The sequence below is a fragment of the Abramis brama genome (assembly GCF_963993115.1).
Source record: "Abramis brama genome assembly, chromosome: 15".
NCBI classification, from domain to species: domain Eukaryota; kingdom Metazoa; phylum Chordata; class Actinopteri; order Cypriniformes; family Leuciscidae; genus Abramis; species Abramis brama.
In genome coordinates this window covers 18,270,821-18,288,821 of record NC_139977.1, presented here as the reverse complement: position 1 = coordinate 18,288,821, position 18,001 = coordinate 18,270,821, and the positions used below count along the sequence as shown (strand labels likewise).

At 35.2% G+C, this 18,001-nt stretch overlaps 3 protein-coding genes across 5 annotated transcripts; 2 read left to right on the top strand and 1 right to left on the bottom strand.

The window, feature by feature from the left end:
- Positions 1-143: 143 nt before the first annotated feature.
- On the top strand, positions 144-6,124 carry sumf2 (sulfatase modifying factor 2). Of its 2 annotated transcripts, none has more exons than XM_084138122.1 (9): positions 144-369; positions 2,031-2,175; positions 2,357-2,471; positions 2,614-2,658; positions 4,522-4,672; positions 4,796-4,851; positions 4,961-5,045; positions 5,426-5,567; positions 5,741-6,124. In XM_084138122.1, the coding sequence occupies exons 1-9, from the start codon at positions 309-311 to the stop codon at positions 5,829-5,831; spliced, it is 891 nt and encodes a 296-aa protein (XP_083994248.1). In that variant the 5' UTR covers positions 144-308; the 3' UTR covers positions 5,832-6,124. The 2 variants fall into 2 exon arrangements, with proteins under 2 accessions (XP_083994248.1, XP_083994247.1); XM_084138121.1 differs by having other exon boundaries at positions 154-369; positions 2,028-2,175.
- A 135-nt stretch (positions 6,125-6,259) lies between these two features.
- phkg1b (phosphorylase kinase, gamma 1b (muscle)) lies at positions 6,260-11,532 on the bottom strand. 2 transcript variants are annotated; one of them, XM_084138107.1, is made up of 11 exons: positions 11,336-11,532; positions 9,821-10,129; positions 9,483-9,609; positions 9,160-9,338; positions 8,889-8,943; positions 8,401-8,466; positions 7,558-7,721; positions 7,379-7,469; positions 6,854-7,007; positions 6,609-6,734; positions 6,260-6,529 (listed from the first exon to the last, which is right to left on the bottom strand). In XM_084138107.1, exons 3-11 carry the CDS (start codon positions 9,563-9,565, stop codon positions 6,263-6,265), a joined length of 1,185 nt encoding a protein of 394 aa, XP_083994233.1. In that variant the 5' UTR covers positions 9,566-9,609; positions 9,821-10,129; positions 11,336-11,532; the 3' UTR covers positions 6,260-6,262. The 2 variants fall into 2 exon arrangements, with proteins under 2 accessions (XP_083994233.1, XP_083994234.1); XM_084138108.1 differs by lacking the exons at positions 9,821-10,129; positions 11,336-11,532 and having other exon boundaries at positions 9,160-9,336.
- On the top strand, positions 11,021-17,179 carry bicdl2l (bicaudal-D-related protein 2-like). Its single transcript, XM_084138109.1, has 6 exons — positions 11,021-11,538; positions 13,431-13,553; positions 13,740-13,898; positions 14,568-14,641; positions 15,192-15,312; positions 15,900-17,179. Exons 1-6 carry the CDS (start codon positions 11,176-11,178, stop codon positions 16,191-16,193), a joined length of 1,134 nt encoding a protein of 377 aa, XP_083994235.1. The 5' UTR covers positions 11,021-11,175; the 3' UTR covers positions 16,194-17,179.
- Positions 17,180-18,001: the final 822 nt, after the last annotated feature.

Below are 18,001 nucleotides of genomic sequence, written 5' to 3'. Positions count from 1 at the left end.
TACTTATATTAATAATAGCTGAGCAATAAGTGTGACAAGACTGTGACAAAAACTGAAATCAGTGATAACAATGGAGAGGGAAATGCAGTGCGACTCAATACGTCTTTCTCCAAACCAATAGGTGGCGATAAACACTTTTCAATGAGATTCAGTGACAGTCAGGAGAGTGAAACCGAATGACTGAACCTCAGTGTCATTGTTGACCACATTATTCATGATTTAAGAAGAACTCTAGTGTGTTTGTTGTGTTTTTAGTTTGATAAATCAGACCCTGGACTGAATCTGCCCATCACGTGCCTTTATTTATCATGATGATCTTTTTGGAGACCTTATATCTCGTATTATTGTGCACTATGTCCAGTGCAGAAGGTAGGAGGAAGCCCCAAAATCAGCTTTTTTATTACTTTGCTTACAAACTTTATACTAACATAATTTATTGTTACTACGTTAAAACTGTAACGTGGTATTACCATCACTGTCATAAAAAATAAGTAGTTTTAATTGCTGACATTTTATGTATCCAATGAATGACACAAAATTACAACTTGATACTCAAGCTCAATAAAGGCATTCTGTCATATATTTTATTTGCACGCATCATGTCTCACATTTCATCTCCAGCTCTGCACTGACTCTCATTTTGATTAAAAAGTACAAACTTTAGAAGAGATAAAAAAAAACTTGGTTGTAATGACAACAACACAAATGAGGGGTGTAATTTATGTTCATAATATACACACACACATACATTTTTACAGTATCTACTGAAATAGTAAAGTAGGTAATAATAATTTCATTCAGATGATAATTTTTTTTTGCTAATATTTTTGGGTCTGGGGCAAGTGTACAATGAAACAACATCAATACATAAAAGACATTTAAGTAGCAAAAAAAAAAAAAAACCATGGTGAAAAGTTTACAATATGGTTTTGCTGTGACTTTCATTTAACAAAAAAAAAGAAAGAAAACAGTTAAAATATATTGTGACATAAAGGTTCTTATACAGTATAGGCCAAAAGTTTGGAAACATTACTATTTTTAATGTTTTTGAAAGAAGTTTCTTCTGCTCATCAAGCCTGCATTTATTTGATCAAAAATACAGAAAAAAATGTAATATTGTGATATATTATTACAATTTTAAATAATTAGTTTTCAATTTATTATACTTTAAATTATCATTTATTTCTGTGATGCAAAGCTGAATTTTCAGGATCATTACTCCAGTCTATCACATGATCCTTTAGAAATCATTCTAATATGATGATTCATTATCAAAGTTGGAAACAGTTCAGCTGCTTAATATTTTTCCATAACCTGTGATACTTTTTTTAGGATATTTTGATGAATAAAAAGTAAAAAAATAAAAATAAAAAAAGAAGCAAATTGTTTAAAAATAGAAATCTTTTGTAACAACAATATACACTACTGGTCAGTAATTTGGGGTCAGTAATTTTTTTTCTTTCTTTTTTTTTAAATAAATCAATACTTTTATTCAGCAAGGATGTGTTAAATTGATAAAAAGTGATAGTAAAGAAGATTTATATTATTAGAAAATATTTTTTTATTTTGAATAAATGCAGTTCTTTTTAACCTTTTATTCATCAAATATATTAGGCAGCAGAACTGTTTCCAACACTCATAATAAATCAGAATATTAGAATGATTTCTAAAGGATCATGTGATAGACTGGATGTCACATGTGACACTGAAGACTGGAGTAATGATGCTGAAAATTCAGCTTTGCATCACAGAAATAAATGATAATTTAAAGTATAATAAATTGAAAACCAATTATTTAAAATTGTAATAATATATCACAATATTAATTTTTTTTCTGTATTTTTGATCAAATAAATGCAGGCTTGATGAGCAGAAGAAACTTCTTTCAAAAACATTAAAAATAGTAATGTTTCCAAACTTTTGACCTGTACTGTAGTTGAAACATTCATCTGTGATATTTCAGTGAAAATCGAGTGGACCGAGCATCTGCTGTAAGTAGACACTTGTTTAAGATTGAATTGTTTTAGCAGACGATGAGATGGTGTTTATTCCTGGCGGAACAATGATGATGGGAACCAGTGCCGCTGATGGGAGAGATGGGGAATCACCGACACGAGCTGTGACTCTCCAGCCGTTTCAGATGGACAAATATCCTGTCACTAACTCTGACTTCAGGTACTTGTCATTGAAGATACTGGCTCAAAACCTAGTGAGCAGCCTTGTTTAGGAATGCACATGATGCCCAAATATGCTCTTTAAACGTAGAGGTTAATCTTATCTATTTTAACACACTTTGTATTCCCACTGCTTGTGTGTCTTCTTACCGGCCTGAAACAACCGCTTCCCTTTATTCCAGGGAATTCGTCAGATTGCAGAAATATAAAACAGAGGCTGAAACGTTTGGTTGGAGTTTTGTGTTCCAGGATTTTGTCTCCGATGAACTGAAAAGTAAGGTCACTCAGAAAATTGAGGTATGAACCCACAGCAGGAGCGGAACGTTTTTCAAAGTGTTTAAATGGGAATTTCCTTTCCATTTCCTAAACACTGTCTTTCATACTATATTTTCTCTTTTACCCTCTATTCTCTTAAAATGACCCCATTCCTCTTTCCTAGTCTGCGCCTTGGTGGTTACCAGTCGAGAAAGTGTTCTGGAGACAGGTGACAGTTAACATTCTATATGCATGTAATTCACAAGACTTTTGAAATACTTAGATTAATTAAACAAATTATAAACAACTTCAGTTAGTGGTCAACCAGTATGGGTTAATATATATATTTGTATTGTTATTGATTGATTGATAAATAAAAATAATAATTTATTCATTTGTAAATAAAAATTTAAAAAAGGATAAAAAAATTAATATTTTTTTTATTGAGTTTTTCAAAATAATCAATCAGCATAAACGGTAATGAATAAATGGAGCATTAACAATATACAATGTTCAAAAAAATAAGTGAATGAGTGAAAAGAAAAGAAAAAACAATTACAATATCATCATGTGAGCATTTCAGGACACATAGACTTAAGTAGACTTATAACAATATAAACATATATCCAATCTTTTCCAGAAGTATAGTTTCTTTAATCAGGATTATCCTGTCCTTAATAAGTTCTGGTTTAGTACCAACCTATTTATTCATAATTCATTTCCTCCCTAACATCAGTAAGGTTTAGGAGTATTCCAAAAAGGAGGAGGGCAGTACACTCAGCAAGCACATGATTGGGGAGGCTGTAACCTTCTGTTACATATTATAGATAATAGATAGTTTATCACAAACACCATTCCAAAAATAAGCAACCATAGGGGATTCCCAGAGACAATGAAAGAATGTTCCGATACTGTTGTTGCATTTAAGACATTGGGGAGATGATACAGTAAAAGTAGTATTTATTTAGCTATATTTTATTTGCAGACATATACTGTAAGCTCTATGTACGATATTAAATTGCATTTCTTTGAGAAATTCAAGCATACAGTACCAGTCAAAAGTTTGGAAACATTACTATTTTTAATGTTTTTGAAAGAAGTCTCTTATGCTCATCAAGCCTGCAGTTAAAAAAAAAACAAAAAAACAGTAATATTATGAAATATTATTACAATTTAAAATAATGGTTCTAAATGGTTCAAAGCTAAATTTTCATCAGCAAGTACTCCAGTCTTTGGTGTCTTATGATCCTTCAGAAATCATTCTAATATGATGATTTGATACTCAGTTATTATCAATGATGGAAACAGTTGTGCTGTTTAATATATTTTTTTGGAATACTTTTTTCAGGATTCATTGATGAGTAAAACGTTAACAGCATTTATTCATAAAAACAGCATTTATTCAAAATAAAAACATTTCTAACAATATAAATCGTTACCATCACCTTTTATCAATTTAACGCATTCTTGTTGAATTAAAGTACTAATTTCTTTTAAAAAAAATAGTTATTGTTCCCAAACTTTTGAATGGTAGTGTATATTGTTACAAAAGATTTCTATTCTAAATAAATACAATTCTTTTTAACTTTTTATTCATCAAATAATCCTGAAAAAAGTATCTCAGGTTATAAAAAAAATATTAAGCAGCACAACTGTTTCCAACATTGATCATAAATCAGCATATTAGAATGATTTCTGAAGGATCATAAGACACCAAAGACTGGAGTACTTGCTGATGAAAATTCAGCTTTGCATCACAAAAATAAATTACATTTTAAAGTATATTAAAAAAGAGAACCATTATTTTAAATTGTAATAATATTTCATAATATTACTGTTTTTTTTGGTTTTGTTTTTTTTTAACTGCAGGCTTGATGAGCATAAGAGACTTCTTTCAAAAACATTAAAAATAGTACTGTTTCCAAACTTTTGACTGGTACTGTAGTTTGATAATATCTTAACAGACATTTTCCTCAATGTCACATTTTATAAAGATAAATGTATTACATGATTTAAAAATGTATTTATTGTTTATTAATGAATTAATTTAGACTTTATGAATGTCTGAGGTCTCTGGTTTTAATGTGTGCAGCCAGCAGGACCAGGCTCTGGTATCAAGGGCAGACTGGAATCCCCTGTGGTGCAGGTCAGCTGGAATGATGCCCAAGCCTACTGTCAGTGGAAGAAGAAAAGGCTGCCAACTGAGGAAGAGTGGGAAATGGCTGCGCGTGGGGGTCTAGAAGGCAAGCCAAAAAAGCCTTGTGCCTGCTGTCTTATTCTTATTCTTGTCATGCAGAGTATTGTCCACCTGTTATGCATCATTTTATGTACCGCAAACCTTCATAGCCAGCACATGTGTATTTCAGGCAGGACATACCCATGGGGCAACAAGTTTTTGCTGAACCGGACTAACCTCTGGCAGGTCAGTTGAGGGATTTTCTTGTCCATTTCCTAAAGGAGAAATGTATATTTTGTAAGTTCTGAACTGAAGTCCTTAGCCTGTTGTAAATTGCAAACTCTTTGAACAAAAGGGCCTGTTTCCGGATGGGGACACCAGAGAAGACGGCTATCATGGTGTAGCTCCTGTAACTGCCTATCCTCCACAGAATAACTATGGTAGGGTACGACACACGGCACATGAGCTTTTACACTTTCTGGTGCGTCACATATCATCAACAACAAGCTACCTAGGAAAAAATCGACCTAAATGTTCAAAGGTTTGGGGCTTGTACATTTAAAAAAATAATAATAATAATGCTCACCAACAGTTGTGCTGCTTAAAATGTTTGTGGAAACTGTGATACATTTTTTTTTTCAGGATTCTTTGATGAATAAAAAGTTCAGAAGAGCAGCATTTATTTGAAATAGAAATCTTTTATAACATCAAAAAAAAAAAAGGAAAAAAAAGAAATCCTACTCACCCCAAACTTTTGAACTGTATTGTAATTCAAAACTATTGTTCTGAATTTTGAGAATAATATCCCACCTTTTGCCAGGACTATATGACATGCTGGGTAATGTCTGGGAGTGGACCTCGTCAAATTTTCCTGGTGCTCAGACCATGTACGTCCTGCGTGGAGCATCCTGGATTGACACTGCCGATGGCTCAGCCAATCACAGAGCTCGTGTCACCACTAGGTCAGTCATGCTATATATACTCAAAGTCAGATTTTATTAGACTTTTATTAGTGCTTCTTGTAACACTTCCAGTTGATACTAAGCAGGTCCATCAACAATTGCTAAAGCTTTTGTCCAAAGCAATTTATGAGAATATGATGAACAAAATGTGTATTTAATGTTCTCACGTGCAGGATGGGAAACACACCAGATTCAGCCTCTGATAACCTGGGCTTCCGCTGTGCAATGAGCTCAAATGCAAAACAGAAAAGGACTGAGCTTTAAGGGGCCAAATGTTCAAGACTAGTTGATGCCAGTGGTGCATTATGGGATTGATACTACATTTCTCCCGTGGAGACATAAACTTCTGTAATTCAGTGTTATATCTGCTTTTTTTCCACAAAATACTGTGAAAAATATATATCTTATAGTTGTTCTCTAATCATTAAAACCATTTAGATATACAATTTAAACCATGTAATTGAATTGAAATGCAGTTGTATTAAATAATACCATACATTTTTATTGGTTTGACTTTTTTAGCATTTAAAAGAAAATAAAAGGCCTCCGGAAGATAATTTACTTGTTTCCTTTTCACTGTGTAAATAAGCGAATCTGATATGCTGTCATAGCAATAGAGGTCTATTTTTGGACCGTTATCAACATGGTCTTGAGGTAAATTGTGGTATCTAGTAGTAACTGGAGATGATGAACCCTCACCAAGTCCTGTGTGCTACATCCATCTCCTCAGCTGCAATAGAGAGCAGAATGACTTTTGGAGTGTTCTCAAATAAAGCTGCCCTGTTCTGAGTTTGCCCTTTCTTCACCCAGTGGCCGTAGATCTTAAAGGCACATGCATCAATCATTTTGCGTAGAGGTTTGATGGCGTACGGGTCGCTGCAGATCACTTCCTTGGTCACAGGTTTGGCACGCCGGTAGTTGCAGTAGATGCGCATGGCGGCAAGTACGGTCATAGAAATAACCTGCAATGTGTATGGTGACAATGAAAACCTCAAAGTCATTGCTTTTTAAGAAGAATCATCTAGAACATTTGCTCTTTACCTTGAACTTCCTGTAAGGGCTGAAATGCCGAACTTCTGCGGCCCTGTACTGTTGGAAGAAGGGGTGATTGAGGGCTTCTGTAGCTGTATAGCGAAGTTGCGGGTCCACAACTAACAATCTGGAAATCTACTGGGAAGAAAACAAGTTGACTTTTTTTTCTCCATGCAATTTTGCACAAGTTCTTTCAAAACTGGTTGTCAGCAAGACAAACGGGACCACAATGAATAAAAACAACCAATACACACCAAGTCTTTGACAGTGTCTGAGCGGTCGTCCCACTCCGGAGAGCTGAATTCATATTTCCCAGCAAGAATCATTCGAAGCATCAGCATTTGTTTCCTGTGCCAGAACGGTGGAGATCCAGCCAGAAGAGTGTACAAGATCACGCCAGTGCTCCATCTACACAAGAGAAGACAGAAGAAGGTTATGTAAGAATCAATTCATTTTCTTCTGGTTCACTGCCAGGCAGTTAATGTGTTTAAGCGTGGTTTATGCACACCAGTGTTGTTAACTAAAACTAAGTGTTCTAAAGCATTTTTGTTAATTAAAAAAGCTGAAAAATATATAAATATTACATGAAAAAATTTAAAATGTTGGTCTTATGAAGGTCTTATGGGCTTGGAACGACATGAGAGTGAGTAATTAAATAAATAAAATTTTTGGGTGAACTAACCCTTTAAAATGAACAATAAAAGCTCATTTAAAAGAATACTAATAATATGTAAATAATACTAAAATATCACTGATGCATACTTATTTTATGTGCTTACAGGTCAACAGCAGTCCCATAGCCAGCGTGTTTGGGATCCATGGAGCACTCAATGATTTCTGGAGCCAAGTAACCTGGTGTTCCACAAACTTCTATAGGAGCGAAACAGAGGCAGGTGCTTCTAAACTACAATATCTGCAATCCGAATGCTTATATTTAAAGGTGTTCATAAGAACTCACCATGCAGTCTTTGTCCATGCTCAATCTGGATCGAGAAACCGAAGTCAGTGAGTTTGATATTCACATCATCATCTAACAGAATGTTTTCTGGTTTCAGGTCACGATGGATGATATTGTGGGAATGAAGATACTCAACCACCTCCAGAAGAGCTCGCATGATCTTTCTATCAAAGAGTGAGAGAAGAGAAAACTGAGTGCCAATAATCAAGATTGTACCTCTAAGGTTAATACAACAGCTACAGTGGATTAAAGTTGTAATATACATTTCCGTTCAAAAGTCTCTTGTGCTCAACAAGGCTGCATTTATTTGATCAAAAATACAGTTAATTATTATCACAATTTAAAATATCAAATTATATTTTAAAGTGTATTTTATTCATGTGATGGCAAAGCTAAATTTTCAGCATCATTACTTAGTCTTACGTCATTACAATCTTCAATGTCACATGATCCTTCCGAAATTATTCTAATATGCTGATTTGCTGCTCAAGAAACATTATTATTTGCAATGTTGAAAACAGTTGTGCTGCTTAATATTTTTTTAAGAAGGAACAGCATGTTTTTGTAACATTATAAATATCTTTACTGTCACTTTTGGTCAAATGAATGCATCTTTGCTGAATAAAAGAATCTTTTTTTTTTAAAACATTAAACTTTTGAATGGTAGTGTACGAGGAAACACTTCATTCATAAGTGTGACATAACTAACTTTAAAGCCATCAAGATGCACTGTTGTTGTTGGCAACAGCTTAAAGCATTTGATTATATAATCTCCTTTTTAGCATAGGATTTATTTATTTTGTTTAAATACAATCCACAATTGGATTATTCAAGGGAGCTGACCTTGTCTCTTTCTCACTTAGGGTGACTTTGTCTGTGAGGTAATCGAAGAGTTCTCCTCTCTTCATCCTGTTAAAACAACATTCATTCATTCGTTTGGCAGAAACAGTCTCGTCTTAGCAATGAGTTTGTTGTGGGCTCTTAGAATAGGCAGTGTCCTATCTGTATGCAGAAGTGTCAACCAGCAGATAATCTCCATAGGGAACATTTAGAAATCTGAATAGGGAGCAAACTTGTAAATAACACAATTAATATGAGCAATTAATTTTGAGCCATTTTCTGCTGTAAACCTGTGCAAAAATTGCAACCACAATTCTATAGTTTTGTGGGTGTTTGCTATGACACTTCAAAAAGTTTGCTAGGTTTGTTTCATACTGGCTCAAGTCTATAATATTTTGGTCCCTAGATATATCTTAGGTCTCTATATAAGGGTGTGTGACCACTAACAACAGTGAGACACGGACATGAGAGATGGTGTGTGCCATACTTACAGATCAAATACCAAAAAGAAGAAGGCCTTTGATTCAAAGCAATCCTTCAGTTGAACTATGGGGGAAAAAAGACATCCTATTTTTTGTTGTTGTTCTTGCAGAACCAAAATAGCCTTACAATTTTCAATTTTGTAACTGAAAAAAAAAGTAATAAATAAAAAGATATATGATTTTCTGTTTTATAGCACCATTATATTAGGTTATATTTGGTAGTATATGTATTGTGAAAGTGTCTGAGGGATCAAGAGGAACTTCCACTGTACAGTCATACTTATGTTTTTTTGTCCAGACACTTTTCGGAGAATGTCGATCTCTTTCACAGTGGCCTGCTGGATTTCTAGTATTTCTTGAGGTGTCATTTTGTCTGATGGTGTGATGTCTATGATTTTTACTGCATATTCCTGGGAAGTCCGTTTGTCCACACATCGGCGAACCACACTGCTCACACCTCTAGGAGAAAATACATTCAGATAAATTCAGGACTGATATGTAGGCTAATTATAATTATATTTAAGGTAAGAATTTCATTGTTATTGTTATTATTTTATATGCTTTTTTCCAGACACAAACTTCATCAAGATTAGTGACACCTACCTTCCTAAGATCTCCTTTGGTTCATATTTGTCATAAAATTCCTGACCACCAACCCATTCAGGGTTTTCCTCCTCTTTTGTCATTCTGACGATTCAGAAATCCAGTAGGCTACTTCAAATGCTTTGTCCTTTTAAAGTTGATCACACACACATTAATAACACATTAATCCATGTTTAACTTTGTCAGGGGTCAGATTGTTTGAGTGTGTATTTCATAACAATTTTTAATCAGTTTTTATTTTTTTTATTTTTTTTTATTTTTCATAATTCGTAATGAGTTTGTGTTATTTTAGAAAGCAAAACAGCACATTCTATTCTTGAATGGCTGAGTTCACTCACCTAATAGCGGTTCGCCCTTCAGTGTTTATGGCGCGAGTTGCAGCTCGCTCTTTTGCTCGTACATACTTCTCTCGGTTACAGCACCACCAAAAACAAAATACTTTACACAACCTTGATAGTGCACCAGCTCTCTGTCCATAAGCGTTGGCTATAAATTAGCGATGTCGGTTTCGTTAATGAATCGTTCTTCTGAGTCGGATCATTTCAATGAATCAGTTGAACCGGTTCTCGGTCTGAACATTTATTTCGTCAATCGTAGCTCCCAACGGATTCAGTCAGATCCAGATACATACATCCATATCCCAGACACTGTAAGAAATGGATAAAAGTTGTTTAAACGGTTCTGTTCAAAGGTTAGTCTATAGTCTATAGTTTTAGTTTTATTCCTATTTTTTCCTAATTTTAGTTTTTAAATGTTACATAGAACCAGACTATTTTGGATTATTACTCTCCCAGACATATAGGCTAACGTAGCCAAACAAGTGTTTAAAATTTCCGACTTATGTTCTGTTCAAGGATTTTAATATCTTTACATTTTTATATTATACCTTTTTAATAGATTATAAAATTGCTTTGCAATGTTAGATTTGACAGAATATTTGACTGTTTTTGGAAATAGCTCAGAGCGGATCCAGCAGTTGGCCTAAATAAATCAAAGTTCTAATTTTTATTTGGTGAATCACGGAAACAATACATCGAATTACAACCTTTATAAAATAATGAAAAAACGCTATTATATACTGAGGTAGGCCTACTTTATAGGGAATATTACGTAAAAGAATCACAGAATCGTTTTTTTGTTGTGTTTTTTTTGGTTCGATTCAAACTATTCAAAAGAACCGATTCGGAGTCGGAGTTCCCATAGGCTTTATAAATAGACCAGCTGTTATTTGAGTACGGGTGAGGGCATAGCCAAACGGAACAGCTTGTGCCCATTTGTTTACTTTACACAGATCTGATCATGTTAACAACATTACATTTAGCCTTTATAATATGCACGCAATTTCTTTCTCTCGCTCTCACATTTCTCTGAAGGAGACTTAATGATATGATAGCCTAAGTGTGTTGATCAAAGCTTAACATAATCAAGGGGTGTTATTATTCTTCCACAGACGTGCCTGAACACGCACAAGCATCTCGTCATGTTTTATAATCTGCGTAAAGGTTACAAAAGCCACCGTCCCATAGGTAAAACCCTCTGTGATGTCGAACCCGGTGAGGATTGTTGACGCACACGTGACATTTCTGAGCGTCAAAAAGCAGGAAAAACTGGTTTGAAGGCATTCTCTCTCGGTTTCAGTCGTTTCTCCCATAATAAGAACATGCTGCTTAGCTTTGTTCGTTATTAGAAGGTAATGGAGACCTATACGAGAGGTTCACAAGTAACTTTACTCAAAATCAAGCACCTCATGGAATCTCCTCTCACCACTGAGGAAGTGCACAAACGATTAACTGAAGAAAAGGATTCGATTTCAAGTCACGACAGTAAAATGGACAGAGAGTCTAACAGCTCACCACTGTCCACACTGGATGAGTTACAAGAACCGCTGGCAGTGGATGGCAACGGCGATGACACAGTTGAGACAGATCAAACTGAGCATTCTGGCCCGGACGGGGCCCCTAAGCCCCCTCGGTCTTACATAGATGAAGTGTTACCGGATCTGCTCCGGAGTGGAAGCCCACTTCGCAGACGAGTGTCCAGCCCGGTGTCTGCCACGGTAAATCATGCTTATTATGAGTAGGCTACAGTGATTCACAATCAGTGAACACAATACGGAACAAAAGGAAAAAGAAAAAAGGGAATCTGAGCTGTACAATTGTGATTTCTGTCCCGTATGTTATTCTAAAGAAAAGGGGATTTTAATAGCTTTACATATATTTTTTATGATTTAAAAAATGATTTTAACAGCGTTAGATTTTCATAGTATATCTCTTTAATAGTTGATTGAAGTTGATTATACTTAATTTTAAGGCAGCAACTTTTTTTTTTTTTACAGTATAGCTTAATGTAAAGCATTAAATACTTGTTTTTATTTAGTTATTATGATGTAAAAAACAAAGTATTAGACATAGGAGCACATATCTGCCAGGGCACCAGAATAACAGATTAAAATCATCAGGAGTATTATTCATTTTGAGATATTGTAAATGTTATAATTAAATAAGCAAACAAACAACAAAAGGACAAGATCAAAGAGGACCAGGGGCCTATACCGTGAAGCCGGTTTAGGTGGCTAGCCAGATACGTTTCAGTTTAGTTTGCGCCAACCCTGGGTTTTAGGCACCATGAAAGTGGCTCGGCTTTTAGCAGTGTTCATCGCCATAGTAATTTACTATGAACTTGGACCAATCAGCTGTGAGCAAAGTGACACATGTTTGATGCGATAAAGTCATTCCCCCTGTTTCTACTCCAAATTAAAGACCACTACATAGCAAATGATTTTTAAAGACAAAATCGTCTCGCTTTTAGTAACGCTTATTTAGAATAATAATTTTGTATGATTTAGATATTATGTAATTATTAATTGATCACACATGTACAATTTTAGCTTATCAGTTGTTGTTACGCACAGTTTAAAGGAATAAATATATAAAAGTTAATATAAATATGCTTTAGAATCAATAGATAAAGCTATAAAATGACTACATGTGAGCTTAAATGTTCAATTCTCTCCATACCTTTATCAACTGTAAACTAACTTCACAACTTTTACTTGCACTGATATAGCAAGACTTTTTCTTTTAGTTGTTGTGTTTCATAGACAGCTATTTTCTTCTTGCTGTGTAAATTTGTTTAAACTCTTAATATTTTTCAATCTCGTAATTTTCTGCAGAAGAGAGAAGTGAATCGCGCTGCTTCTCTCGCGAGAAATGAATCGTAGTTTCACTCTTTCCCAGCATGTGATTGGCTGTCTGCTACTGATGTCACACCTAAACTCAGGATCAAAGCCTGAGTTGACAGAGACAGTTGATGATCAGCATCATGGTACCAACAAAGCCTGGTTGGACTGGTTTGGTTTTGTCAACTCAAAACTAATCCTGTAACCCCGAGTTTGTTCAACTACCATCATGGTACGGGCCCCAGATGCCCAATCATTGTTTAACAAATGTTAATCCACTTTTCCTTTATTCAACCAAATTCTTTTTAAAGCAACATGACTCTTCAGATCTAATAATGAACACAAGTGTCTTTATTTACAGGCAAACCCATGTCCAGGACAAACTGTCAGTGGAATGTTGATTTCATTATTAATGTTTTCCTAATGATGCGTATTTAACTGAAACAAATACATTTTTGAAACACCAAAACTATATTTAGACGGAAACATTTTTCAGCAGTCAAATCACTAGGAAGTACATGGTCTTCTCAGATTCGGTTCTGAATGTTTCCTGCTAGTTTCACCGGAATGGCAAGATTCCATTGGTCTCATTCTTCTGAAAATCCAGAATAGCAAGGTTATAAAGGAGACAAGAACATAATGTGATTATGCTTGCAGATGTGTCAGTCTGATATCATTCTGAGTGGATTTGCACATGCACACAAGTGTAGCTGTATGAACAAAAGAAGCATGAATGTTGTGCTTATTCAATGCTCTCTCTATGGCTACAGCTGAAACAAGTGAAAAGAGAGGTGGCATTATCTCGCCAGCGCAGTCTGAAGCTCAAGGCTCAGGTGGATAGACTGGAACAACAAAATGAAAGCGGACCTGGCTGGAGTGAAAACAGACAGCGGGTGAGTCTGCATGAACTTTCTGTCTCAACTTTCTGTCCTTTCAACTTTGTCATGCCACAATTGTAAATATTCTTTGACAACACCCTCATAGAAGTGATGGCAGCTTCTAACAGACTGGATTATGATTTAATTTATGCAATCAGGGTTTGTCATAATTGCATCTTCATTGTTTTTGCGGTGTGTCAGGTGGCAGAGGAGGTTCAGTCTGTTGTAAAGCTGCTACTTCCTCTGACAGACTTGGAAGCAGCAGAAGTCAATCAGCCGTCCCAGGCCAACACTTTAGACACCGCATTGCTTCAGCTGAAGAAGGTGGCCCGCAGTCTCGCCCTTAACTACAACTCTCAGGTGAGCTTTAGCCACGCCCATCAGCTCATATGTGGCACGCCTCTTTTTTGAATTTGCATATTCCTACATTGTAACTGGTAACCATTCCATTCACATGCTCCTTAAATTTAAGAACAATTGCAAAAATCTTTTAAGTGCCCATATTACTCTCATTTTTGGGGTCTGCTAGAATACATTCACATGATTTAAAGTTCCAAAAAATGTATTTTTCTTATACTCTACATTGATGCAGCACCTCTTTTCACCTTCTACCTGAAACGCTCTGTTCCTATCTTTTTAAAGTCTGCCTTTCCAAAAAAGCCCAGTCTTCTCTGATTGGTCAACTGCTACAGTCTGTTGTTGATTTGTCAGCCACATAGAGTGTGTGCCAGAAATGTAATGCAGCAATATAGCGAAATCACTTACCCAACTGTTTATTGAGTAGCCGGCATTTTTGACAGAGCTAAGTCATAGAAATTATGGCAGGACTACAAACGCCAAAGAGAGTTGGAGAGATTAACTTCCTTTGGACTTGCTTGGTAACTTTGTTCCATGTGGACTTTGTGCTTTGTAACTTTGCAGATCGTTTTCATGCACAAAACAGCTATATTACACACTAATGGAAAGGTATAATTTAAAAATAAAAAGCATACTATGTGCAATTTAAAACCAGTCTACTACCATTGACAGGGAAAGGAGAGGTCTGGGGAAGATGCTGCCATTTTACAGCAAGCTCTATGGGACAGAGATGAAGCCATTGCAAAGTGAGTTCAGTTGATCACTTGACTTTTTTTTTAACTTTTTTCATGAAATAAGACATTGAAATACTATCAGAAATACATCAGAAATATCTGATGACAATTATATATACTGTATATATAATCATGAAACTCTAGATGGCGCTGGCTAGGTTCTTAACTCAAACTGCTTGCAATCATCATTCTCTATAGGGCACAGCTGATTGGTTCCTGCTGTATCAGTAGCCAATGAGTTCGCTGCTCAACTTTCATATACTTGGTCAGCATTTGCTGTAGTAATTAGAAATCCTCCACGTTCCCCAGCTCCACCTGTATAGATCTTTTATGGGTAATTGATATATGCTATATTGTACAGCAACAGCATGTCTTGCTCACAGCAGTGTGTCGTGTATGTATTGGCAGTAGCAAGTTTCGTACTTGCTCTGCAGCAGCAGCGTAGCAGTTTTATTCTTCCAAGACCAAATATCAATATTTTCATACCCATTAAACACCAAACACTCCAACAGTTGTCATTTCTGTCATGTCAACTCTGTGTTTTTTTCTTTTTTAAATGCAGAAAACAAGCAATGGAGACTGAGCTATTGAGAAGCAAGAACGAACTGATGACACTAAACAACCAACTTCTGGAAGCTGTTCAGAGTCGACTAGAACTGACCATAGAGCTGGAGGCCTGGAAAGTATGTTTAAACAGACTCAGATGCCAATTAATTACTGATTTTAATTACTGATAAAAATTCTAATTGCTAAAAAGTTTGCTACTTTTGCTTTTTAATGAAAGCAAAAATAAGAAAGATTAAAAAAGGAAGTAAATATCAATATTAATTAAAAAATATATATTATTACTTGTGATTTTTTTCATATTTTATTTGTATCTGGTCTAGTTAATTTCAAAGTGGCAACAATCAAACATGTTTACGTCAACAGACAAGGTGAATTTTAGTTGTTGAAATAGTCATTATCATTTTAATAGGCTTAACTGAGTAAAAAAAGCACTAAAAATCAACTATGTTGTCCTAAAAATATTAATATAATCTATCACTGTATATGATTGATGTTATTTAATGTAATCAAGGGGTAAGTGTGATCTGTTGGGAGAACAGCTGCTAGGGCTTCATCTCTGCAGGACTGTTGGATCTGAATCCTGTTTTGCCATCTGGACTCTGTCTGGTTTTCCTGCAAACCCCTGAACGCACTCATTGATGTAATTTGGCCATGTTGATTTTCCTCACGGATGTTCTTAAAACAGTTGTCATGTGTCTTACAGGATGACGTACAGACCATTCTTCATCACCAGCTCCTCAAACAGCAGCAGGAAGAACAGGCCCAGAAGAAGCCTAAAGGGTTCTCTGTTTTGCGGCGCTCAAATAAGCCCCTCCCTCAAAAACCTGATTATGCCACCCCGGCGCAAACACCTGTGTCGACCCCCCGGTCACCTGCAGCGACTCAGAGATGGAAAGACAAGTTCAGACGCGGAAAAATCGCTACACAGGGACCTGTTGAGTCTCAGCCACAAATGAGCGACAAAGAGGACAATTTTCAAACGGTTTCTTTGGACTGACGAGGCCGTTTCAGTGACACGTAACATGATGATGTCACATCTCATTGATTGTTCGCTGATTTAGATCACATTGCCACACCACAGTGAGATGACAATCTTAAGGATGTAAATAATATTATGAAGAATGTCATGACGCATTAAACTGGATGTGCTTTTCTCTGTAGAAGTGATGTTAACTGTTGTGACTGAGAATCTGAGAAGGTTTTGAATGACGTGATATCTGGTCTATTGTTAAGAAAAGGGAATAAAGGTGACAGAAACAATAATACATAATTCAAGGCTGTTAACTTTATTAATTATTGATCCACATTGGGTTAAATTATGCTCAAAGTCCATTTTGTGGTGGTTTCTGATAGTGATCACTGTGTATTCTATAATTTTTGTGTAATCATTCAAATATAATGATTTGGGGCTCAAGAAACATTTCTTATTATCAATGTTGAAAACATTTTGGTGTATACCTGAAATATTTTCATTTTTCTTCGAGGAATAGAAGGTTCAACAACATTTTTTTAAAAATAGAAATCTTTTGTAACAAATGTTTTTTACTGCCACTTTTGATCAATTTAATACTGAATATTAATTTCTGACTGACCCCAAACGTTTGAACAGTAGAGTAAGTGACTCTTATCTGTTCTTGGTTTGGTTGGTGCAATGCATTATTGTAAGTATTGTCTATTTATTTGAGTGTATAAACATCTTTATACTCTGTGCATACTACTAAGATCTGTTTTCACTGACTAAATAGGAAGTTTACCATCCTGCATGTAACCAACACACCTTACTTATATGCATGATGGTTGCTGCTATGCATATCCACTTCATTTTCCCTTAAAAATGCGAATGACCTAAATTATTATTTAAAATTTTTTTTTTTTTTTTTTTGCAGTTTAGCTTCTAAGCAGATTTTTAAAGGCCCTTACAGTACCTGTACAGGAACAAGCGATACTTGCAATGCTCACTGCCCCTGATAGGAATAAAGCAGTTGCTACAGCATTTGTATATGTGGTAAAACTGTCTGTAAGGTAGTACAAATCAATCACACAAGCAGGTTGAAGACTTGTACATTTATTTAGTAGTAACAAATCTGCACACAGATACACTCTGGCATGCAAAGGCAATACACCCATACAAACTGCTCAACATTGACCCCTACTGTTACTCCACACACTCTTTCAAGACCTGTCATTACGGACACATTAGATCAATAAAACAAAGAACCAGTATCACTATGTACTAAATAGTAACAATACATTTAGTTTTCTCCACTTTCAAACAAACAATATAGAGTACTGCATGAAGCATCAAGAATAGGTTTAACTATCTAATTTAGTTCAAGGATAGATTACGTACAATGAAAATATATCAAGTACTCTAAGTGCCAAGATAACAAACCCAATATATATATTAATTTCATTGTACTTTGTGAATAAGCTAAGCACAAACTATATTGTTAAAAAAAACATAAGTGTCTGTGCATTACGTTCTCAACTGATTCGTCTTTTAGAATGGCATACATGTACATTCTTTAAATCAGTGGGCTGTTTCATAAGGAGTTAAAAAATTAAAATATACTGTATTCTCAATGTTAATTTTTCAAGGACACCCGTTGATCTAGCTTTATGAAACAGTCCATTGAAATGCTAAAAGTTCAGACATAATCTTTAAAAAATAAAAAAATGCTGATAATCACTGGCAGTAAACTTTAGTTGTGAAAAGCTATAAATCTGCAAGATACAGTTCCCTGTAAACACAGAAACATAACAAATTGTGTCTGAATAGACATAACAAGCAACGGCAGGGCTATG

Excerpts from the sequence above, each read along its gene's own strand:
- sumf2 (XM_084138121.1), top strand. The coding sequence starts at position 309 with ATGATGATCTTTTTGGAGACCTTATATCTCGTATTATTGTGCACTATG. Across the intron at positions 2,176-2,356 it reads GTCACTAACTCTGACTTCAG|GGAATTCGTCAGATTGCAGA; the intron begins GTACTTGTCATT and ends CCTTTATTCCAG. Across the intron at positions 4,852-4,960 it reads ACCGGACTAACCTCTGGCAG|GGCCTGTTTCCGGATGGGGA; the intron begins GTCAGTTGAGGG and ends TTTGAACAAAAG.
- phkg1b (XM_084138107.1), bottom strand. The coding sequence starts at position 9,565 with ATGACAAAAGAGGAGGAAAACCCTGAATGGGTTGGTGGTCAGGAATTT. Across the intron at positions 7,722-8,400 it reads CTAAGTGAGAAAGAGACAAG|AAAGATCATGCGAGCTCTTC; the intron begins GTCAGCTCCCTT and ends ACTCTTTGATAG. Across the intron at positions 6,530-6,608 it reads GCCCTTACAGGAAGTTCAAG|GTTATTTCTATGACCGTACT; the intron begins GTAAAGAGCAAA and ends TACACATTGCAG.
- bicdl2l (XM_084138109.1), top strand. The coding sequence starts at position 11,176 with ATGGAGACCTATACGAGAGGTTCACAAGTAACTTTACTCAAAATCAAG. Across the intron at positions 13,899-14,567 it reads CCCTTAACTACAACTCTCAG|GGAAAGGAGAGGTCTGGGGA; the intron begins GTGAGCTTTAGC and ends TACCATTGACAG. Across the intron at positions 15,313-15,899 it reads TAGAGCTGGAGGCCTGGAAA|GATGACGTACAGACCATTCT; the intron begins GTATGTTTAAAC and ends TGTGTCTTACAG.